The 25,772-nt window shown below is 43.2% G+C and overlaps 1 protein-coding gene across 5 annotated transcripts in view; it reads left to right on the forward strand.

Moving 5' to 3' along the window:
- Window positions 1–25,772, forward strand: part of LOC134206060 (uncharacterized) — a 672,178-nt gene that overhangs the window by 594,978 nt on the left and 51,428 nt on the right. For all 5 annotated transcript variants that reach the window (XR_009978242.1, XR_009978243.1, XM_062681739.1 and 2 more), the window contains exons 10-14: window positions 11,374–11,497; window positions 11,573–12,818; window positions 12,888–13,090; window positions 14,749–15,535; window positions 15,599–15,832. Coding sequence is in view for 3 of the 5 variants with exons in the window: in XM_062681739.1 (XP_062537723.1) it covers window positions 11,374–11,497; window positions 11,573–12,818; window positions 12,888–13,090; window positions 14,749–15,535; window positions 15,599–15,832 (2,594 nt within the window). In the remaining 2 variants the exon portion in view is untranslated. The remainder of the gene's footprint in view (window positions 1–11,373; window positions 11,498–11,572; window positions 12,819–12,887; window positions 13,091–14,748; window positions 15,536–15,598; window positions 15,833–25,772) is intronic.

Raw genomic sequence — 25,772 nt, forward strand, 5'->3', positions numbered from 1 at the left:
TCAGTCAGGAGATGCCGCAACATAACCGTGAGCAACGACCACCAGTCTACACAACAGCAGGCCCTACCACTCGATCCAGGAATAATTCCCCAGCCGTTCAGGAGACAAAGCGTGGACGAGCTCCAAAATACAATCCTCCAAAACCCACTACCTCACCAGATCCAAGCCCACCACCGAAAAAAACCGCCGTCACCCACGACCTCACGGCAATGGACTTCTCCAGCGAGGAGTCGGAGATACCGGAGGCTAACTCTAATCAAGGTCTTCGATAGTTTCACTCCCCAACATCGCATGGATTACAATGACGACCAAGGCATGAACACGGATAATGAGCTAAATCGGTTCGGAAGTAGGGAAAGTGTAGTACCTCTTCCGACGCAAGTACGGCAGTGTGAAGGAGTCATCCGGGACGTCTTACCCCAACCCGTTGATGACGAATTTGCCTCCGTAGCCGATGGAAATATTGATCGCACCACGACACCGGAAACTTGGGATAGACGGCAGGGAGAAGGGGTAGCCCTTCTTTGCCCTGGCCGCCGCCCTATACAAACGACATCGAGACCGTATGATAGACGGCAGGGGGGAGGGATAGCCTTACTATGCCCTCGGCGCCCTACACCAACCAGTTTGAAACATCCAGCACCTACAACCGACGGAAGCGTCAATATCGGAGCAGTTGATAGTACTACACAAAGCTTTTCCCCAGTGCCGGCTGTTGCCGGCAGATCTGGAAGCAACCGTGTAGTAGTTTCGGCAACGGCTGGTACTGTGGGGCAAGGCATCCCACAGGTCAGTCCTCAATGTTCCTTTCAGCAAACAGATACTGTCTCGCAAAACTTTACAGGTCAATACCACCCCACAGCACTTCTCTCACCCGGAGAAGGCCCATCCCGTCGAATAAATATTACACAAAGCGCATCCCCAGTGCCGGCTGTTGTCGGTATTGGAAATACTAGTGTAATGGTTTCGACAGCGGCTGGCACTGTGGGGCAAAGCGTCCCACAGGCAAGTCCCAATACAGTACAAACACTTGCAGAGTTTACCGTGGACAATTTTTTCTCTACAGCCGACTCTCCGACGCGTAGGGCATCCACATCGTCGTCGTCCGTCACGGATAGTCGCTCCGGTGGCGTTTTCGCCCTACAGTGGAACTTGCGTGGTCTCAGGGGCAATATTAGCGAATTGAAGCTCCTTATCGCCGATCTCGAGCCTTGCGTCGTGGCACTTCAGGAGACCAAGGTTAATCAATCCGTCGTCGCACCAGATTTTGTCGGCAAGCAATACACGTTACTCCTGGAGTCAAACAGCGTACATTACTGGCAACACGGGGTTGGCCTAGCTATCCGGGAAGGCATACCGTTTGAGCGTGTTCAGATCCACACCACCCTACAGCTTATCGCCGTACGCATCTACGCACCGATCCAGATAACGGTAGTGTCTATTTACATCCCGCCGAGTTCTGTGCAATGTCAGGCTGCATTGGGTGAGTTTTTCGAACAGCTAGAAGGACCGGTGCTGCTTCTTGGGGACTTCAACGCGCATCATTTCGCGTGAGAGTCCCACCAATCGAACTCGCTTGGCTGCTTCATCGCCGAGACAACACTAGTTGGTAATCTTAAACGACGGCTCACACATCCGTATCGACTCGGCTACGGGCAACACCTCGGCAATTGACGTGACCATCTGTTCAGAGAGTGTGGCTCCTAGGTTTATATGGCGAACTCTGTCGGACACCCATAATAGCAACCACCTCCCGATAATCTTATCCATCCCCGGGTGGACGAATCATCGAACAACACGGCAGAAGTGGCTCTACGATAAAACTGATTGGCCATTGTACGAGCGGCTTACCGCTGAAACTATTCGGCCAAATGCCGAGTGCGACGTTGTCAGCTTCACAGAGAAGATAATAGCAGCAGCGACAAAATCCATCCCGCGAACCAGCGGCCGAATTGGCCCAAAAGCAGCACCATGGTGGTGCCCAGAAGCAAAAGCAGCAATTCGACTCCGGCGAAAGTGTCTTCGATCCCTCCGACGTCTGCGGCAATGTGATCCGGGTCATCCCGAGGCGTTAACGAAATTCCAGGAAGCACGAGCAGCGGCACGAAAGGCGATCAGTAAGGCAAAGGAGCAGTCATGGGAAAATTTCGTAGCGAAAATATCACCCAGCAGCACGACGACCGAACTGTGGCGGACGGTGAATACTTTACGCGGTAACCGGCAACAGCGCCCGGTTGTACTCAAGCGAACGGACGGATACACGGACAATCCCGAAGAAGCTGCAGAAGAACTTGCGAAAGTGTATTGCGAGAGATCGGCGACTTCCAGCTACCCTCCATCGTTCCAGATGGCGAAAGTGGCAGCTGAACGACGGCCCATAGATTTTTCGCACCACAACGATGATGTGTACAACATCGATATTACCCTGAGCGAACTTCTGTGTGTCCTCGACAAAGGGCGAAGTGCCTCAACAGGTCCAGACTCAATCGGGTACCCCCTATTACAACGTCTACCGCTATCCGTAAAAACGACGCTTCTCGAGCTGCTGAACTCTATCTGGCGCAGCGGAGAGTTTCCCGCCAGCTGGCGGAATGCCATCGTCGTTCCTATCCCGAAACCGAACTGCCACGATTCCGCACCAAAAGCCTTCCGGCTAATCTCGCTCACCAGCTGCATGGCAAAGCTCCTCGAGAGAATTATTAATCGGCGACTGATCACCGAACTCGAATCGAGTGGACGGCTCGACAAGCGCCAACACGCTTTTCGTGCTGGCCACGGTACCGACACTTGCTTTGCCGAGCTTGAAAGGTCACTCCTTACTACCGACGAGTACTGCCTGATAGCATCCCTGGAGCTATCGAAGGCGTACGACACCACATGGCGACACGGTATATTGCGAACTCTAAAGTCTTGGCGAATACGTGGTCGGATGCTCAATCTGTTGCAAAGTTTCCTCTCGGAACGCACTTTCCAGGTGTCCATAGGGGGACACATGTCTCAAGAGTACCTTCTGGAGAACGGAGTACCTCAGGGTTCCGTCCTGTCTGTGACGCTGCTTATCGTCGCGATGCAGCCTATTTTTCGTGTGCTGTCTGCAGGTGTTAAAATCCTTCTATACGCGGATGACATCCTCCTTGTGGCACGTGGTGCGAAAGGGGAAGGTTTACACCGCCGACTGCAAACCGCCGTCAAAGCTGTGGACAAGTGGGCAAAGAGCGTGGGGTTTTCCATATCTGCGACGAAGTCCCAGACATTTTATTGCAGCCCGAATGCGCGTCGACAGCCGGCGCATGAGATCACCATCGATCGAACCCCAGTTCCGAAAACAAACCGCCTGAGGATCCTAGGCGTCACTTTAGACCGAACGCTCACATTCAAACCGCACTGTACAGTCGTAAAAAAATCGTGCGATTCACGCTTGCGGATTCTTCAGATTATTGGAGCGAAACTCCCGCGTGGTAATCGTACAACCCTACTGCAGGTTGGCTCGGCACTGGTCACTGCAAAGCTGATGTATGGAATAGGACTAGTGAGCCGAGGAGGTCCTGAGACCCTGCAGACTCTCGCTCCTCCGTATAACAAAATGGTACGCTACGCTTCCGGAGCCTTTGTGACCAGCCCTATCATTTCAGTCATGGCCGAAGCTGGAACTCTTCCCTTCGAATTCCTCGCAGTTCAATCTGTAGCACGAACGGCCATCCGGATCCTAGCAAAAAGCCAAAACTACAGCACCCTTCCCCTGATCCGGCGAACATCAGATCGACTTTTGGAACTTACGGGTACAGCACTTCCGGCCGTCGGTCCTTTAGTGAGACAAAGCAATCGTGTGTGGCACGCACGAAAACCCTCGATAGTGTGGGACGTTAAGAGAAGTGTACGAGCCGGCGACCCGCCGGACAGAGTTCGTCCAATTATCCAACAGCTATTATCGACCCGCTTTCATGGGTCGACGGTAATCTACACCGACGGTTCTAAGCAGGATGAAACAGTTGGATCCGCATTTTACGCTCAAGGAATAGTCGGAACATTCAGCCTACCGAAGGAATGCAGCGTTTTCTCGGCGGAGGCGTACGCCATAAAGATGGCGATAGGAATCCGGAACATCAAAACCGAGATGGTGATCCTTTCGGACTCGGCCAGCTGTTTACTGGCGTTAGAATCAGGAGCGTCGAAACACCCGTGGATCCAGGAAATTGAACGTTCAGTACAAAACAAACCCGTCCGATTTTGCTGGATCCCGGGACATGCTGGTATCAACGGCAACACTATGGCTGACCGACTGGCAAACGAGGCCAGGGGACAACCAAGCATCGATATACCCATCCCTGCAGATGATGCGTTGCGGATGGTCAGACAGCAAATACGACACCAATGGGATCATCAGTGGTTCAATTCAAGAGAAGTGAAATTGCGAGAAGTGAAGGGTGACACACACAGATGGATGGACCAGGTCAACGCCGCTGATCAGCGTGTACTAACGCGTCTAAGGATTGGTCACACGAGTTTGACTCATACGTATACGTTTCTGTTAAAGAAGGATCCTCCACCCACATGCGAATACTGCGGAGTCACAGTTGACGTACGGCACCTGATCCTTCAGTGCCGACAGTTCGTGAAAGAGAGGGAAGGCAATAGAATCAGTACAACAAGTCTGAGAGACGCATTGAATTATAGCGAAAACACTAAAAGATTGCTAAACTTTTTACACGAAACAAGACTGTACACGAAACTGTAAATGGCAAAAGAAGGAATGAGAGCGCACATCGACACCGGAGAATCAGGAAAAAAGTTCGCACCCAACATCAAAACCGAGGAAAGCAGTACATCCAACAACGAAGCAGTCGACTAAACTACACAAAGTCTTTCCCCAGTGCCGGCCGTTGCCGGTGTATCTGGAAGGAATCGTGTAGTAATTTCGGCAACGGCTGGCACTGTGGGGCAAGACTTACCCACAGGTCAGTCCCCAGTTTTTCAGCCGCAAACATATACTGCCGCGCCTGTTATTTTTCCAGGTTGCCATACCAGACATTTCACCCGGAGATGCTGCCCTCCTCCCCAGAGCTCGTCGCAGGAATATCACACAAAGCGCATCCCCAGTGCCGGCTGTTGTCGGTCTTGAGAGATCTAGTGTGATGGTTTCGGCTGGTACTCTAGGGCAAAGCCCCTCATAGGCAACTATCCATTAATCTTATCCGTATGCAGAAGCTACGCGGTACATTTTACCCCACAGCCAATCCAACTCGTAAAAGCGCCCTCATCCTCGTCCGAACGCCATGGATAGTCGACGACCAATACTTCGACCGCTGTGTCATTTCGGCCTCTCTCGCCGGTTGAAGATGATGAGAAGAACTTGCAGAAGTTTCAGAAGGAATAGCAGATGAAAAAGAAGATACAGTAATACGAACCAAAATAATTGTAAATCACGACACACCAAACCCCTTATTCCTGACACGAATGCACTATCCTAGTGTTAAAGTGTCATAAATAAACAAACAAACAAACAAACATTACTGGCTCGATGAAAGCAGCCCCTGAAACGGCTGTCATCTGCATACAATGTGATTGAAGCCGAAAACTTGGTGCTTAACTTGGTGCTAGCTGTCAAGCGGTGCCTTTAAGCACGGGACACAGTGACGCATGCGACAATATCGCTCGAGGGTAGATTTAATTCGAGTAAAAAAATAAACAGATTTTTTTAAGGCTCGATTTAAAGCTGTTGTTAAAAGAAAAAGCGCACCATCTAAAATATGTTTCAAAACTTTATTGCAATTATCTCTATAGACGAATCCAAGTAAAAATAAGAAGAAGACACACGACGGTGTTAACTTTGACAGATCCTACAGCTCAGCATAGGGAGATCATTTTAAAATGCTTATAATAAATTCTAGACAAATTGCAATTAAAATCTGATTGATGTACGGTACGGAAAAAGTTCTGAATTACATATCTGGAAGCTTATCTCAATTTTTTGAATTTTTTCCAAAAATGTATCTATCACATTGCCGATTTCACCAATTTGAAGAGTTATGTGTAGATTGTGATCTGCCCGCTTCTTTTTCTCACACGCACTCTCATTTCGGGTTGATCGATTTTTGTTACTGAAATTTACCCAATTATAACCCATTACTCGTTAGTCACATGTAAGCGTGTACACTAAATCGATTCCCGCCATGATTTGACGTCTATTTGTTTTCAGATTGAGCACTCACACACAAATATTATACACGGAAAATCAAACTTTTTTGAGTGTATTGAGTGTGAGAAAAAGATGACTGTGAGAAAAAAATCTCGCAGAACTCTTATAAAGTGCAAAAAGCGCAATACAGTTCGGAACTTTTTCCGTATCATACATCAATCAGATTTTAATTACATTTTGTCTAGAATTTACACGGATAAAAATAAAAAAGCTAAATAGATTAAACTTTAAGCTAAAACCATATTCGGTCTATCCACTCATTACGATGCTTAAAATGACAATAAGCTTTGGATGATTAATTAAAGTTTAATCATTGAAAATGATTATTCAATTTTTAATCTTTAATGGAGATTAAATGCGTTTTATTTGGCAAAGCCTTGTTTATTAGAGCAAAATAAAAACAATTTTGCTTTTCAATCGTCATGGGAACATCATGAAACTCGGAATCTATCAAAATAATGATTTTTTTATTAAAACCTCTGGACATATAGATTTATTTTGTGGTTCTGAGGAATTTGGAAATGCATGGTAGCGGTCATTCATCATGGTCTATATATCAACAGTAATCTGAGACTTTTTCGAGGATTCACTGAAAAAGATCCGCTCCTGGACGTGTCGATCATAGTGCTGTTGCCGGTGGCGTTGCAGCTCCTGGTGAAACGATGGGAAAGCTTCTAAGGCGTCGTTCATTGTTGATTAATCGGATTCGGTATCATTTCACGAATTTCAACCTGTGGAAAAATGAAATTAAAAAATGTAAGAATCGCAACGAGTCCACTGAAAAGACAATTGAAAATTACCTGTCAATCCTAGATTACGTGGCAGAGCACGAAAACCGGCGAGCCTCCATTGTTGTTCTGTGCGTGTTCCGCTCAGCTATCAGATTACCGCTGCCGCTGCTCGTGATCATGGTATTTAGTAAGCCCATGACAGCAAGATCGCCGACAAATTTATCGGAAGTAAGACCATGACAGAGCACAACAGAAACTGTTTTTTCGTTATTGCCGATAACAAAAACCTAAGCGATATGCCAGTTTGCAAAACGATTGGCAAGAGACATGAATACTTTTACTAATGTAGTCTTAAAGACTACCAATGCGGACTTGATAATCAATTTAGCGATTATATTTCAGGAAAGCATTGCAGTGCTTAAAATAAATCTAATTTTTAATTTTCGGGAAGATTAAAATTTAAAAAATCTTGGTGAGGCATAAATAATAAGCTAATTAGCTTTTTCATTTTCTCCGTGTATTATAAGCATTTTAAAATGATCTCCCTATGCTGAGCTGTAGGATCTGTCAAAGTTAACACCGTCGTGTGTCTTCTTCTTATTTTTACTTGGATTCGTCTATACTGATTCGTTCATTTCAGATACACATGTTCGCTATAGGGCAAAAGTTATCAGCACTGTCTTTGTCACAATAACAAATACTAAATTGATAATAATACATAACAAATTTGTCAAGTCTGCCTGATACCCATGTCGATATCTAAACAGTTTGATAGATGTCTGAAATAATTCGACAAATATTTGGCATTGAGATAAAGAATTGGCCTTTAATTCCTAAGGCATCTTTCTGTTTGAAAACTAAATTTTTGCAAGTAGAATAAATAAGACTGCAAACCAATTAACTGATTGATCAGCAGTGATTCATTTTTCCTTAAAATTTTAGAACACTATTCTCGTTAGAATCTGAAGCAAAATAATGTTTCAATTTTGTTTAAATCTATATACATAAAAATGAATTTCTGTCTGTCTGAACCTTATAGGCTCGGAAACTACTGGACCGATCGGCGTGAAAATTTGTATGCGAAGGTTTTTGGGGCCGGAGAAGGTTCTTAAGATGGCTCGAGATCCCTCCCCGCTTTAGAAAGATGGGCTCCCATACAAATGAAACTGAAATTTCTGCATAACTCGAGAACTAATCAGAGAATAAATCACTTTTAGGCGAACGAAGTTCGTCGAGTCTGCTAGTAAATAATATAATCACAGAGAACAGACGTTGAAGCTGCACTTGCCATGTTGTTATAACTTTTTACTGTTCATTTTGAATAACTTTGGAATGTCGCCGTTATCCCGTGCATAATCAGCGCTAGTGTCGTTATGCACGCAAGAGTATACCAGCGCCATCGTGTTGTCAATATGAGATTGTGAGTTGCAATGTCGACGTCGATGGCGTTGAAGTTCGGTGTGTTTGTTTACACATGTTTTGCAAGAAATTATGTTCGAGCCTCCATGTCTGTTCTCTGTGATATAATTATCTTGCTGCTCAGAAATGCCGTCAAAACATAAAAGAAATATTTGAATCTCGTGCCCACATTATAGTGAGCTCAAGATTGTAATCAAAGAATTTATGCGTCAAGATCAAATAGATGAATTGATTTCGTCAACTGAAAAGTAGGTATGCTGTCTCATATCTCATAGTGGCAGTTCAATAATTTTCGAATAACCCTGCTTGCAGAGTAAGATTTCTTTTGATAGATTTATGTTTCAATGGTTTTGGGGGTGCACCAGTCTTTTTTAAGACTGGGTATTTATTAAATCTTTGAACTGGCACTTTCTAGTTTAATTCGGTAAATGAGACGGACCTTAATGTGTGTTTTCATTCGGATTCCGATAAACTTATTTTACAGAGAACAGACGTGGATGCTCAAACAAAATTTCGTTGAAATCGTGTGTAAAGATTTAAATCACGCCTCAACGCCGCGAACGCAGGCTGCCCGGCAAAAATGCTTAATCTCACTAAGCGACTCACATAAACTATAAGTTTCCATCATCCATCGATTAAAAGTTGCTAGAAGAAGAAGAAGCCAAAGGATGATATTTGAAAAAAAAATTGCACCGGGAGGCACACGGGAAATGTTTCAAAGCTCTTCTTAAAAATTCTAGACGTGTACGAAAATTATTTGAAGCTCTTTTAGTGGAATGTCTAAGTAATTTGATTAAAAACGGAAAGTAGTATACGGGGTAGGACTTTTCTTATACTGTGTATCAAATGTGATATAACAAAATTAAATTTAAAATAGAAGAGTTGCGTTTATTATGCAGTAGAAGGAAAGTACAGCCCCGTACTGCAAACCGTTTTAAATTAAATTGCTCCTTTTTTGAGAAGAGTTCAAAAAACTTCCCGTGCAATTTTTTTTCTAATATTATCCTTCAACTTCTTCTTTTTCTTCAAGTAACCTTTATTCGTCAATAATGATAAATTCATGAGGATTATGATGATCGATGCGATGTCAAACGACACAAGCCAATCGTTAAATAGATTGCAATTGCAACTTACCATGGTAAATTGTGACGGCTATCGAAATTAATTTATTAGCTTTTTTCGGTGATAATTTCGGCTGATTTCGATGATAATTATATTGTGGTGGCTATTACCGCACATAAAATGCTGAATAAATGACAAAAACAGAACAACTTAACTTAAGTTATGGAAATTTAAATTTTCACGATCGAAAATCATTTTGCGATCATTAAATATTTACGCGAAATGTAATCAGTGCAATATGAACGGAGCTTTAAACTTCAAGAACAGCACTAGCGCCACACCAACAAACGGTGGCTTCAAGAACTAGTGCTTGTTTCACGGGGTTCAGAGTGAATGTAAATAAGAGTGGCGACACTGTCAGAATTGGAACAGAATTTCATCTGTCATTTCCATACAAAATCGTGTTCCAAACGAGCAGGAGACCTGTCAAATGCGGCACATGTCGCCACTCTTAATTACATACACTCTGACGGGGTTGGATGAAAGCAACGTACTGTCTCCGGTGTACGTAAAGTTGATTTAATGGGATTTCAGTTGAAAGAGTCAATCAGAAGTTGTTTTGCAGGTCTCGTCTCAGGCTGAGACGAGACCTGCAAAGACGGCTTCTTTTCCTTGTTTTGACACTTGTTCTTCTTTTCATCACAGTTGATCATCGATTCTCAACTGTTTCCTTGAGTGTTTCACCTAAATCCCGGGTAGAATCTTCTGAGCACAATAAAAGTGTTTGTGATTTACGGATTTGTAAACTTATTTTTATAAAGATTTTCCTATCGGAAATAAAACACATATTCATAACAGTTCAATATTAAGCTGTCCGGCTTTTCTAGAATACTTTTCAAAGTGAAAAAGTACTCGTAAAACAAAATCATTCGAATACTTTTTGAGGGATACCAGTACTTTTACACAAAAGGTGCTGGTTGCATCTGACAATTCGTGACAGCGCTTGCTGGTTGCAGATGAAGTTACATTTTTTCCTCTTTGCAAGTCCCGTCCCAGTACGTAAGTTGCGAAACTTACGCTGCTGTGCATTACTTGTGCGTTTAAGTTCCTTTAGTTCACGGGTGCTCCAAGAAGGTGACGCTGCAGGCAGTTTATGCGGCACATTAGAGTACATAGTGGGCTCTTTTTCCGCTGGCACTTGGTGGGGAGACGCTGCAGTAGTCAGTGTAATGAACTGTTCATTTGCCCCATACTAATTTTAATACAAACTAAAAATCGCCTTCGCTCAGTTTTTCCAAGCCGGCTCAGGTTTTCGGAGGACACTCGGCACATGGCATAGAATCGTGTGGGTGTGGTGGCACAATATGGACCTCCCTACTAATAATCCATGTTGTTATAATTACGACACCGATACTACTGCAGCAAATAAATGTTTTTATTGCACCAATACTTCCAAAACTTTGTTTTGGGTACTTAAGCAACCTACACCTTAAATACCTCCTGATTTTAATTAGATTTTTTGATGATTTTTCCGTGGGTTCGATAGATCTTAAGACCTAAATTAACCAAAAAACAAATCGCGTAGAATGGTACCCCAGTGTAATAATAAATGCAAACCATACAGTGGTTTTGAGGATCCGCAACCTTCATGCGTGGATACAAAGTGGACCATGCTGGAGGATGCTGGAAGTCTAAAATGGATGTAAACCTCCAAAAGCTTCAATCGGCAAATAAGTATACATGTTAATCATAATAACAAATTAACGATGGAGAATGCAGCACCGGATATAAATGTGGAAGTGCTTAATGGATATTGTCTCAATTATGAAATAAGAGACCATTAGGCTATGAATAATGATCAGACTATGTTTCTTTCTAAAAGAGATTTCAACAATTACCAATCTATCATCATTTTGTAATTACCAGTTGGAATACAATATTTCAAACACCATTCCTCGCCAACAGGTTTATCACGTTCAACATTCGCAACAGCTTGGACTACACACCCCGAGCACTGTACTGGGTGGGAGGAGAACTAACCGACACCGGTGACCTGGAATGGACCGATGGAACAAAGCTACTGTTTGAGGTCTGCAATTGATTGGCCACAAATTGAATCAACTAATAACGATAAATATCTCTCCCTCTCTCTATTGTCTTCTAGGGTTGGCTTCCCGGTCAGAAGCCGGAGCCGACGCAATCACCCCCGGCTTCCATGTGCTTAGGCCTCCAGTGGAAAATTTCCCCCACGCCTATGATTTCATCCGGATTGCACTGGAGCACACAGCAGTGCTCTGCCCGAGGTGGGTACGTTTGCAAAAAGCCGCGTCCAACGGCCGACGAGAACATGGTCAAGAATCAAACCATAAGCGGGACGGAAGGACGATTGGATTCGCCCAACCCATACCCTGCCCACACTGACTACTGGGTTCGGTTGGTGGCCCCGGAAAGCACCCGCATCATCATCCAGTTCCAGAAGCTGGACATTGAGTTCCAGGAAGAATGCCTCTACGATTACGTAAGCATACAGAACTTTCAAATTGTCCCAAACGCTCCGTTGAACCCTGGCACCAACCCTGAACCGATGGCCATGTTCTGGGGCGGACGAACGGAAAATCTACCATCGGATGACTACACGAATGATCAGCCCTTTCGATCTCTGCTGAACGGCGACTACTACTACGACCAGAAAAGCTCGTCTCCACCAAAAGAGCAGAAATTCTACCGGAAGCGGTCACTACCAGCGAATTACGACATCCAACAGAAACTGCAGGACAACATAAAGCTCCTGGAGAAAATCAACGCCAAGCTCAAAGATCGCAAGAAACGTTTCCTAAGCTCGGACAACTACAAAACCGTGAAGAACAGCTCGCAGAGTATCACGTTAGAGTCCAACGCCGTTGAGCCGACAGTCGAGGAGACGGATCCTTCCTTCCTTCCGTACGTGCGGTGGTGTGGGACACACGACTCCAACATGACCCGCTTCAACTTCATCTCGAGCGGGAACGAAGCCTTTCTGCGGTTTCACTCGGATTTCTCCGCAGGTGGTAGCGGTTACACGGCAACCTGGAGCACGGTAGACGTTTCGGGCTGTCCAGTTCAGACGATAACTTCGCGGGAAGGTAGCATCAGAAGTCCGAATTTTCCGCATTTTTTGCTGAACAACCTGGACTGCACGTACATTATTCAGGCTCCGTATGGGAAGAAAGTTTGGTTGGAATTTACCTTCTTCGACTTCTTGATGGACGCAATTCTGTACGTGGACATTTCGGAAGGGCCCTTTGAACCGTTTCGAGACGTGAACCACCTAAATGATGGCGTGTTCTTGAGCAAGGGTGAGCGTTTGGTTGTGCGGCTCAAGACTGGGCCTTTACCACGAGGGAAGGGCTTCCACGCGACGTTCAAGACGAGTAAGTGTTGTGATCAGTTCAACTGTTCAGGAATGGAACATTAAAATTGATCATTTGAATTCATTTTAGTGAGCTCTGCAGCAGAACAGCGCTCCATCCACTTGGCGAACAGGACGAATGGAAACATGTTCTACCTGAACTACCCACAGTCAATGCCATTTGAGATTGATTTCACTCAACATCTGGTCGCTCCATTAGGAGAGGTGATCCTGCTGGAACTTCATGGTGTGGGGTTCAGCGAACATGGCTGCCACAAAAGCGGATTTATCGAGGTAAAAAAACAAAACCAAAATTATTCAATAAAAATCCAATTCAAATACAATCCAAATCCAATCCAAATCCAATCCAAACACAATCCAAATCCAATCCAAATTCAATCAAAATTCAATCCAAATCCAATCCAAATTTAATCCAAATAAAATCCAAATCCAATCGAAATCCAATCCAAATCCATTCCAAATCCAATCCAAACCAATCCAAACCAATCCAAATCCAATCCAAACCAATCCAACCAATCCAAACCAATCCAAACCAACCAAACCAATCCAAACCAATCCAAACCAATCCAAACCAATCCAAACCAATCCAAACCAATCCAAACCAATCCAAACCAATCCAAACCAATCCAAACCAATCCAAACCAATCCAAACCAATCCAAACCAATCCAAACCAATCCAAACCAAACCAAACCAATCCAAACCAATCCAAACCAACCAAACCAATCCAAACCAATCCAAACCAATCCAAACCAATCCAAACCAACCAAACCAACCACATCCAATCCAAACCAATCCAAACCAATCCAAACCAATCCAAACCAATCCAAACCAATCCGAACCAATCCAAACCAATCCAAACCAACCAAACCAACCAAACCAACCAAACCAATCCAAACCAATCCAAACCAATCCAAACCAATCCAAACCAATCCAAACCAATCCAAACCAATCCAAACCAATCCAAACCAATCCAAACCAATCCAAACCAATCCAAACCAATCCAAACCAATCCAAACCAACCAAACCAATCCAAACCAATCCAAACCAACCAAACCAATCCAAACCAATCCAAACCAACCAAACCAATCCAAACCAATCCAAACCAATCCAAACCAATCCAAACCAATCCAAACCAACCAAACCAATCCAAACCAATCCAAACCAATCCAAACCAATCCAAACCAACCAAACCAATCCAAACCAATCCAAACCAATCCAAACCAACCAAACCAATCCAAACCAATCCAAACCAATCCAAACCAATCCAAACCAATCCAAACCAACCAAACACAATCCAAACACAATCCAAACACAACCAAATCCAAACCAACCAATCAACCAATCCAAACCAATCCTAATCCAATCCAAACCAACCAAACCAATCCAAACCAATCCAAACCAATCCAAACCAATCCAAACCAATCCAAACCAATCCAAACCAATCCAAACCAATCCAAACCAATCCAAACCAACCAAACCAATCCAAACCAATCCAAACCAATCCAAACCAATCCAAATCCAATCCAAACCAATCCAAACCAATCCAAACCAATCCAAACCAATCCAAACCAATCCAAACCAATCCAAACCAATCCAACCAATCCAATCCAAACCAATCCAATCCAAATCCAATCCAAACCAATCCAATCCAATCCAAATCCAATCCAAATCCAATCCAAATCTAATCCAAATCCAATCCAAATCTAATCCAAATCCAAATCTAATCCAAATCTAATCCAAATCCAATCCAAATCCAATCCAAATCCAATCCAAATCCAATCCAAATCCAATCCAAATCCAATCCAAATTTAATTCAAATCCAATGCAATTGCAAAAAGTTTATTGCTTTGGCTTCGTATTTATTTTCCTTATATTGTGTTATTGGACTTTTAAATATTTTCAAATTCTAATTGTAAACGATTTCTTCCAGATTTACGACAACTATGCAGACAAGAATGGAACTCTTTGGCATCTTTGTGAGGTCAACCACTCGAACGCCTCCGTTTCCAAAGTCTATTCGGCAGAGTACAAACTTATTGAGAACAGTCTGGCCAAGCCCGCTCCAATCTACATCACATCCTATCTGAACACTCTGCACATTCGACAGAGGAACGTTCAAGGCATGGGCGTCCGACTGAACGCAACCGTCCGGCTGCAATCCGACATCGGCTACAAGATGAAGCTCATTACCAACGAGGACGAGTGGGTCGAAAGCTGCAAGCCGAATCCCTGCCAATCGGGGGGTAAGTGCGTAATGCGAAAGGACGATCGTGGGATCTGCCAATGTCGGAGTTACTTTACGGGGCGCTTCTGCGGATTGACGATGTGCGAATTGGAGCCGTGCTATTTCGGCAAATGCGAATTGACACAATCCAGCTTCAAGTGCCACTGCCAGCCCGGTTACATGGGCAAACGGTGCGATGAAAAGCCGAAACCGTGTGAGGACAATCCATGCGAGGGGCGCGGCGAGTGTCATCCCAAGAACGGCGGATATTTCTGTCGGTGCCACGCCTGGTGGGAAGGCCCTCGATGCGAGAAACGAATGATGCACATCCCGTACAAACCGTTGTCGGAACGAATGCTACAGGAACCGTTCTGGCTGGGTTTGATAACAGTGTTCGTCGTGTTGGCGGTGATTGGATTGGTTTGGTGCGCCAAGCGGCACTTCCCGGAGAAGATCGAGAAGTTGCTCGCCGACGAAGCACATCGGAACAGACGTAGGATCGATCGATGCGTTACCTGATGAGTTCGAATACTGATGAGTGTTTTCTTTCTTACAGCGGCCAACTTTCCGCCGCACCACCTGAATACGGCACTTCGGGAGCAGCTGCAGGCCACGGCCGTCGGAACGGTGCCTTCGTCGACGGCCACTACCCCAGCGACGCACCGTACCATCTTCGGACGTTTGGGTATTAGAAAACCATCAATATTGAGCCTCAGCAGCCCTCAGCAAGTTGGAGGGGCAACCGCTAGAACATTTTCATTAGATGATCTTTTACGGCCCCCTCCTCGACGTAAGACAGACAAACATATGATTAACCTTTCTTATCTAAGCCAATCAAACCGAAATCGATTTGACACTCAATCAGTTCAATTTTCCCCTCAAACTAACCTCTCATGTCTACTGAGTGCGAGCCTAACTGAATCTCTCGCTATCTCTCTAATCCTTCCTGTTCCTTGTCCTTTGGATTGGTTTTACTCTTTGCATTAAATCGTAAAATTGCACTCACTTAGCTCTGAGAACCTGTCAAAAACTTCAATTTCTACCCATGGAGTATTTGCAGTACTAACTCATTGCGTTCCTATTCCTAAATGCGCTGTATCTACCATTTCTCTGCTAATATCCTTCACATTTCCTGTAAGTCCTTCTGCATTTGTAGTTGATAGAAATCTTCCTACGTGTCTGTACCTGTCCAACTAAGAAATTGCACACGGTGTTGTGGTCCAATCTTCTGGTACCCGTTAATTGGCGTTTTTTGAACTTTTATCCTTCCTTCTGAAACATTCTATCCTTTATTACGTGTGTATTGATGTGGCTTTCTCCTATTCCCTCACATTGATGTGGCAGCAGAAACAAAACAAAAAACTATTGGTGTTTGTTCCGAGAATGTTATCCAAACAATGCACCGGCACCAACTATGTAAAGCAATCGTTAAAAACCTGCAATGAGTTAGATAGCACATGAAATGCTTTGAACTATGTCCCTTACGTGTAATAATGTATCATACAAAATGGTCAATTATGGCGGACCATTCACCCTTTTTTAACTTAACGCATAGATTTCAATTCGCACTAAAAATGGTACAGAAACGATAAACAAAAGAAAATTTTGTTGAGGGGTATCTACATCCTCAGAACTTACCACCTCAACGCCAACGCCACCAGGCCTATCTCTGTTTTTATTTGCAGCCAGCTACAGCCCTGCAATCGGTAGCAAGGATAATGCCAACCGCAAAGTTCAGGAGCCTATTCGAACAGCAAGATCGAAAGTATATTGTCCTGTTTTAGGGATTGAAAGCCGAACGTAAACAAGGCCTTATTTCGATGACTCTGAGCTTCTGTGTGGACCAAGTTGTCACGCTCCGCATCATTCTGGAGCAGGTCAACGAATTTCAAGAGTCCCTTCACTTGGTATTCATTGACTACGAAAAAGATTTCGACCGTCACAATCACGAGAATATGTTGGGTGCCCTGAGACGCACGGCGGTTCTCGAGAAAATCATCCGCCTTTTCAAAGTATTCTCGTGGAAAATGCTGCATAATGGAGTTTTGTCCGACCCTATCCGTGTCGTAGCTGGTGTGAAGCAAGGATGTATTCTATCACCGTTACTGTTCCTCATCAATTCTGGTAGGTGCGATTGGCCATGAACCGAACCGCGGGACGCTATGGCAGCCTATAACCATGGAGCACCTAAATGACTTCGAAACGTTGCACTCCTTGGTTTGGTAACGTCAACAATACCAAATCGTTGGATGTAACCACAGTGACACCTTCCAGCTTCACAGTAGCCGGGCAATCCATGGAGAATGTTGAAAGCTTCCAATATCTTGGTAGCCAAATGACGTCCGACGATGATACCAAGATCAACATAGGGCAGTTCAAATTTCACATATGATCAGCTTCTTTTTGGTGACTTTTCGAGTTCTGGTAAAATTTCAAAATTTTTGAAATGATTTACGGATAGCGCGAAGGCAATTGATGTTTATATGATAATTGATATGGAAAAAGCTTTAAATTTGTTTAAAGGGGCGCGATGCAAGGGATTTGGGCATGAGAAACGAAATGCCTGCCCCTTTGAAAATACATGTTGGACCAAATCCCGTGACACGTTTTCCGAGCTGTAAGCCAGCCTTTAATTGGAAATTCACCCGAAATTACATGGAATTTGTCACGATTTTTTCTTAAGACTCCACTAAGGATTCAAACCAACAATTCCTTCTCGATCCTTTCCGGAATTCTCCAAGATATCATCCGGAAATTGCTTCATGAAATCTTCCAGGAACTCCTTCGGATTTTCCAACAAAAACTCCGTTGTGAGATCCTCCTGAAAGAGCAATTTTCCGGAATAGTTTCTGGAGAAACTCTTGAGGAATTTGTAAGAATTTTCAAATTTCATGTTCCACGGAATTTTTTAAAAACTGAGGGTTTTTGAAGAGGGATTCTTGAAGTAATTTAAGTGGGAATTTCTGGTGATTTTGGGAGCATTTCTGAACGAGTTTCTAAAGAAGTTTGTATAAGACAAATCGGGAGAATTTCATGAAGAAAATAACGGGTGATTTCTTTACGATATTTCGGGAAATTTCTAAAGACATTTTTTTAAATTTTCGTTTATTTTGGAGGCTGAATTGCCGTGAAGCGTTACGGAGCCGAAATCAAGTGTAACAATTTCTTAAATCTTATACATAATGTTAGTTTTGGGGAACCGAAAGACTTGCGGTTTGGTCGAGGTTGGGGGATACAATAATATAGTAGGAAAGGAAGGGAATTTAGGGTGTTAAAGTAATTACGATGCTGATGTTCACATAGTTGACTTTCTTAGCGATGTTTCACATCTGTAACGGGACAACCATTTTTTTTTGGGAGACAACAATGAGAGGAAGACATACGAAAGGGGTTAACGACAGACATTGAAATGAACAACAAGAGGAAGAAATTCGATATGAGGAACGACAGACAAGGGGGTGGGCAGACTAAGATCACAATCTTACATCAGCAACTTTTACAAATTGGGAGGGACATGGAGATCAAGGCCCGCCAACACTTCCCAAATAGGCTTTGGTTGTTTTCCTCAGACCCGGAGATGTTCAGTTAATGCAGATCTGGGGCCGCGATTCTCTCTCCACGCCCACACGACTTGATAATCCTCGCCGCAAACACAGAGAGTCCCACTCTGAAAAGACGTGCGTTTAAAGTGTAGTGATTGTACATTAGACGACACATGGTTCGAATGAAGTCTCGTACTATATTCAATTTTTTTCGCTTCGACACCTGTGGGCGAATTGAATACAGCCATATACCCAACTCCCCATTTATCCATTTCTGCTGCCAGCTGATCAAGGTTTCCTGGGGAACTAATATGAAAAAATCATCGAAGGTGATTTGCCGATCGTAAATATCGCCTTAAACAGCGCCCACCTTAGCCAAAGAGTCCGGTTTCTCATTTCCCGGGATCGAGCAATGAGAAGGAACCCAAGCCATGGTGATTGTGAATGACCGTTTTGATAAAGCTCTCAAAGCTTTCCGTATCCCGGTTAGAAGATACGCTGAGTGCTTAACAGGTTTCTTTGACCGAACAGCCTCCAGGGTACTTAGACTGTCGGTGAAGATATAGAAGTGGTCAGGAGGTAGAGATGCAATCTGCTCAAGTGAATAGTGTACAGCTGCTAGCTCAGCGGTATACACGGAACTAGGCTCTTTCAGCTTAAAGTAAGAGCTATAAAAAACGTTAAAAACACCGAAACCAGTGGAGTCATCCAATTTTGAAAAAGCTTCTCTCATCGCTGGCGTGCCCGTATTTGCTTGCAAATAATGGAGGTATGACCTCCGCACGAAGAAAATTTGGTATTTCATGAACCTCCTGCTTCATGGACAGATCAAAAGTAACAGAGGAACTGTAAGAGTCTAAGAAATTAGCACGATTGGTGTCAACCGAAGATGGGCTTACCTCCAGCGTCATATACCAGTGGTAAATACTCATGAATCGAGGTTGAGGGTTTTGTTCAAGGGGCCGTCCAGAAACCACGTGGTCATATATGGGGGGAGGGGGGGGTTTGGAAAACGACCACGATAAGCCACATGGGGGGAGGGGGGGTGTTGCTCTCGAACCACGTGGTTTTTTTTACATGAAAAACTTTTGGTGAATAACAATAGCGATGTAAAAAATACAAATCATTAAAATTTAATGATCTAATCATTAAACGTAAAGCGCATCTTAGGGCCGATGCCCACGTAGCGTCTTTTCAACTAAGCGTTAAAAAGACGCAGGTGTGCATCAAGAAAAACCGGTAACGCAGCGTCGGTCGTAACGCCGATGCATATCTACGCTATTTGACCATCTTAGCCTTAGATCCTTTTTCCATAAAAAATAAACGAAAAAACAGGTTGCGATTCAGTCTCAATCTCCACAACAAAAATTTGGAAAGAAAAAATGGAAAAATATAAAAAAAAATCCGCCGCGCCACGCCACCGCCGCAGATGGTTTTTGGCATCACGCCGCTGACACTGTTGAATCAGCGGACTACAGGTACAAACTTGAAAAATATTCATGTTTTTACAATAATCCAAAGAAAAAACTTCAAATGAATTTCTTGTGGATATTCAGGAAAAATCCAGTAAAGAAATTTCCTGTAAAAACTTTGACATTACTTCATATAATCCTGATAAAGTGCTGGCATTCAGAATGATTTTTGAACAATTCTCTCTGAAAAATTTTGCTACAAATTGTTAATGAAAAAAAAACGAAACATCTCCAGTGTAAATTGCGAAAAAATTTCCTTAAAACTCCGAAAAAATGAATTTTGTCTGAAAATTTAAAACCGTCCCACGGGAAATACATATAATTTTCGGTGGAAAAAAAATGTTCAAATTTTTATATATATTTATTTCCAAAAGAAGTTTTTCGAACATTTTAAGGAGTGCACTTCAAAATGTTCAGTCTCCAGTTAGCTTTGCGAGCAAAGGCGTAGGGTTGCCAACCCGGAGATGACGAGTTCGATTCTCGTTCCTGTCTAGGATGTGTTCGGGTGGGGAACATTCTCGACATCCTAGGTATAATGTATCCATCGTACTAGCTACACAAGATATATAATCGTGCAATGGCTGGCATATAAAAGCTTTCAATTTATAACTAAGGAAATGCTAATAGAATATACTAAGATGAAAAGCAGACCAACTTCCAGTTGGAATATGGAGCCATAGAAGAAGAAGAAGACTTCTAAATTTTTCAATAAAAACTCTTCTGAATTTCCGAAAGATATTAAACAGCCAATGCCACATGAAACACTTTGATATTTCCGTTGATTTTTTGTTTTTGGATTTTTTTTCAAATTTAGAATTTTGAAATGAAAATTTTTCGAAATACTTTTTTACGCTCTTTGTAAATTCTATCACATTTTTTAAAACTTTCTAATTATTTCTTAGAATTTCCACGGAAGAGTCTATGGATTATCTTCAAAAAATTCTTTGGATTTTCAAAAAATAAATCTTTAGAATTCTCGTCCAAAATTTCATCGGGTATTTATTTTTCTTCGGGAAGTCATTTTGATTTATTTGTAGGTGCAGCTAAACATTGCTTTAAATCTTTAATATGCAAAGATGCACAGGAAATGATTTACAAATTTTAAGGAATTTTCACAACAGAAAATCTTTAAAATTGTGATTTAATTTTAAGGAATTCCTTTAAAAGTACAATTTTTCCGCTATTTTCACTTGTAAAACATCGGAATTTCCTCGGGAAATTAATTATTGGTGTTTCAGATGAACTTTTTTAGATTTTCTACTGGAAAATCTTAGGAATTTCCATTGGAAATATTTTGGCATATTCCGAATAATTTGTTTTGGAAATTAAAAGAAACTGCTGCAAATGTCTAAGAATTTCTTTTGGAAAACGAAAAAAAATTCCATTGGAAATTTGGAAGAATTTCCTTTGAAGATTCATTAAAGTTCCCAGGGTTTTGAAAAAAAAATCTTTGGAAATTCTGTAAAAAAAGTAAGCTGGATTTTTTTTTCTAATTTATACTGAAACCTGTTAACACCTGTTAATATTGGAATGTAAACTAATTTGATGATTCTGAAAGCAAAACTGGAATTTCTACAGGAATGCTACTCAAAAGAAACAACAGTAGGAGGTTTTATTTGCATCTCTAAGATTACATATTAACTTTGTGATTCGGAAGGTCCCAAATACTCTTAGGAATCTATAGGGATATTCAGTGATGAACTTTATAATTATTTAAAAAAAAATCACTGATAAAAAAATTTAAAAAAAATTTATAATATAGGGATATTTTGGAAAATTTCTAAACCATTACAATTTTTATAACATATTCGCGAGTCCACATTTTTTGTATCCTCCTGATGCATCGAAGGTGTACGAGTTCTAGATATCCTAATACCCGATACACATTACAACATGATAACATCATCAAAATGTTGGAATTCATGAAAATTTTTAATTTCCATGCTGGGTTTAGTTTGATTTTAAATCAGTTGAAATTGTCCATCTTCAAAATTGATCGGTTTAACCATATGTTTTAGTTACATAAGGTTTTTTTTTTAATTTTTGCACTTGACAAAAAACCACGTGGTCATAGGGGGGGTAGGGGGGGTGTCTGCCAAATGACCACGATAAGCCACATGGGGGAGGGGGTTGAAAATCTTCAAAATATGACCACGTGGTTTCTGGATGGCCCCAAGCAGCTTCTCGAAGTTGTCAATGACCAATGGATTGAGAACCTCACAGCGGATGAGGAACCGGAGCGATAATTCCCCGAAACGATTTGTCTGAGGAAGTACTCCCGCAAGTACTTCCAGACTCATCGTATGAGTCGAATTCATACAACCCAACACGATACGGAGACAGCGGTACTGAATCAGTTATAGCCGCGGACTGGAAGCAAAAACTACCGTATTCGAGAACCGACAGAATGGTTGTTCAGTACAACGAGATAAAATCTGCGGCATGCGCTCCTCACCAAGTTCCCGTTATCGTTCGCATGAACTTTATTCTTTTCTGGAATTTTTGTGTCAGATATACAATATGCTTCCCTAAGGTACATTTCGAGTCGAACCAAACCCCGAGGTATATAGAAGACATGCTATGAGTGATTGCCTTACCCATCAGTTGGAGCGGGAACTTTTCCGGCTTATGTTTTTTTGAAAAGACAACCATCTCAGTTTTCTCCGGAGAGAATCGATACCCAGCTTCGTAGCCCAAGTTGACAAATTGTCCAGAGTATCTTGCAATGGCCCTTGCAGATCAACTGCGGTTGGCCCCGAAACGGATACAACACAATCATCTGCAAGCTGTCTTAACGAGCAATTTGGCATGAGACATTCATCAATGTCTCTGACGTAAAAATTGTAAAGAAGGGGCTTAAACATGAGCCCTGAGGGAGACCCATGTAGCTAATTCGTGAAGTTGCCGAGTCACCATGAGAAAAACTCATACGCTTCTCTGACAACAAATTGTACAAATAGTTGTTCAAAATTGGTGAAAGTCCACACTCGTGGAGTTTGTCGGATAAGACATCGACGCAAACTGAATCAAAAGCCCCCTTAATGTCCAAAAACACTGAGCCCATTTGCTCTTTTTTAGCGAAAGTAAGCTGAATTTCTGAAGAAAGCAACGCAAGACAGTCGTTCGTTCCCTTACCCCTGCGGAAACCAAATTGTGTATCTGACAACAAACCATTCGATTCAATCCATTCGTCTAGCCGGAAGAGAATCATCTTCTCCAACAGCTTCCGAAGACAGGACAACATCGCGATGGGGCGATACGAATTACAATCCGATGCGGGTTTTCCAGGCTTTTGGATGGCTATCACCCTCACTTGCCTCCAATCATCCGGAACAATGTTGCACTCCAGTAACTGGTTGAACAAGCTCAATAGGCGCCTCTTCGCGACGTCTGGGAGGTTTTTGAGCAAATTGAACCTTATTCTATCCATCCCTGGAGCAGAATTGTTACATGAAAGGAGAGCAAGCGAGAATTCAATCATCGAAAAGGGGCGATCCATCTCATCCCTGTCAGCAAAAGTATCACGTGACACTTGCTTAACCGGCACCGAATCCGGACAAACTTTCTTCGCAAAATCGAGTATCCACCGCGACGAGCTTTCACGATCTTCGTTTACGGACGACGCGTTGCGCATTCTTCTCCCGACGGTCCACAGAGTTTTCATTGAGGTCTCGCGCGATAAACCTTCAACAAAAGTTCGCCAATATCCACGTTTCTTCACTTTGACCAGCTTTTTGAACTGGACTTCGAGCGCGATGTACCGTTTGTGAAGAACGATCGATCCGTGTTTCCGAAATTCCTTAAACGCGTTGGATTTCTCACGATAGAGCTGTGTGCACGCAGTGTCCCACCACGGACTATGTGGTTTCCTACGAACCGAAGCTCCTGGCACCGGCCGGCGTTGTGCATGGAGAGCGCTGTCAATAACCAACTGAGATAGAAACTGGTACTCTTCCCGCGGTGGAAGTGTTTATATCGACTGTATGCCATCAGTGATGGCCTCCCATATTTCCCCAATCGATGTGCTTTGTGAGGTCATATGTGAGGTCGATAGAAGCAGATTGATTATGTCCATTGGAAATTAAAACTTCGATCAACAAATGATGACTACCATAATGATCTTGGACCACCTTTCAAGTACAGTCCAACGCTTGGCCCAACGATAATGAGCTCGAACAAATGAAAAGATCTAGACGGCTATCTCTTGCTGGAGGTGCCACTCGTGTAACTTCTCCTGTATTCAAAATTGTCATATTAAAGTCGTCGCAGAGGTCGTATATCATTGATGAACGGTTGTCGTCGTACAGTTCCCCCCAGCCTGTTCCGTGGGAGTTAAAATCTCCCAAGAGCAACCGTGACTCGGGCATAACCGAGCAGATGTGCGAGAGATCTCTACGAGATATCGCGGTGTTTGGAGGAAGATATATCGAGGCGATACTGAGGTCTTTTCCTCGAATAGTCACCTGACATGCGACAGCTTCGGTGCCTGACATCGGAGCAAAATCCACCCTATAGAAGGAGTGCTGTTTTTTTGATCCCTAAAGGCACCCCTCCATATGGATTTGCCCGATCGCGGCGAACGATGTTAAAATCAAGAAAATGAAGGTTTACATCTGATGTTAGCCATGTTTCACATAAAGCAAAAACATCGCATTGTAAATTGTTAACTACAAATTTAAAAATGTCTAATTTTGGAAGAATACTTCGTCAGTTCCACTGTAAAATCGAATTCATATGGGCCTTATCGACGAAATTATTCATCGAAGGATACGAATGACTCGAGGAGGGGCATTTTTGAAGCCAGCTGATTCAGGAAGGAGTCAGAATAGGAAGAACAGTTTTGACCATGTTCTTCACGGGGTCGGAAGCATCGAAGAAGTTGAGGATGAGCTCCACGATGCCAGAAAGTGTGAACATTGGAGCGCTCGGAGGTTGTTGTGCTTGCTCTCTATGCTCTCTTTCTGGCTGAGAAATCGCAAAAATTGGGGCATCTGGGATTTTAGATGTCCCCGGAAGCGGTGGAAACTCTCGTTCATCCTGATGTGAAACCACAAAAGTTGAACGTTTTTGCCTGTGTTTGATTTCGCCATGTTGGAATGGGGCTCACATTGAGGCTGTTTTCTAGGCTTTTTCGAGGAACGCTGGCTTTGTTTTACTCGTTTCCTCGTTGAGCCTTTGAAAACAAAGGCCCCATTTCCAATTTCAGAGTCAGAGCTACCTTGATCATCCAAAGGAAGAGACGAGTAGATGGTTTCAGAAACAACCGGCGAAGCGGCCTTCCGCAGCATTTCGGCGTAGCTTCGACGAGACCGCTGTTGAAGAGACCGTTTCTGGTGAATTCGCCGCTGTATGTACGTCGGACAAGCTTCAAGAGCATGTGGAGGGCCTTCGTTGCAATAGACACATTTCTGTGCCGTCTTGCACGCGCCATCCACATGCTTCGCTTCACATGATGCACAGCGAGGTTTATTGCAGCAGTACTGAGCGGTGTGGCCCAGCTGCTTGCAATTAACACAATTCATCACCTTCGGTACATACAACCGAACAGGTAGTCGAAGTTTGCCAATCACTACGTAGTCAGGCAGCGCGGACCCGGAGAAGGTGACGCAGAAAGAATCAGACGGAGAATAAACTCGCTTCTCTCCTCCTGCGACACCGAATACATTTGCTTGCAATCCAGTATCGCAACAGGAGGCAAAGAAGCGTTCTTGAAACG

The sequence above is a fragment of the Armigeres subalbatus genome, chromosome 1 (assembly GCF_024139115.2).
Source record: "Armigeres subalbatus isolate Guangzhou_Male chromosome 1, GZ_Asu_2, whole genome shotgun sequence".
In the NCBI taxonomy this organism is placed as follows: domain Eukaryota; kingdom Metazoa; phylum Arthropoda; class Insecta; order Diptera; family Culicidae; genus Armigeres; species Armigeres subalbatus.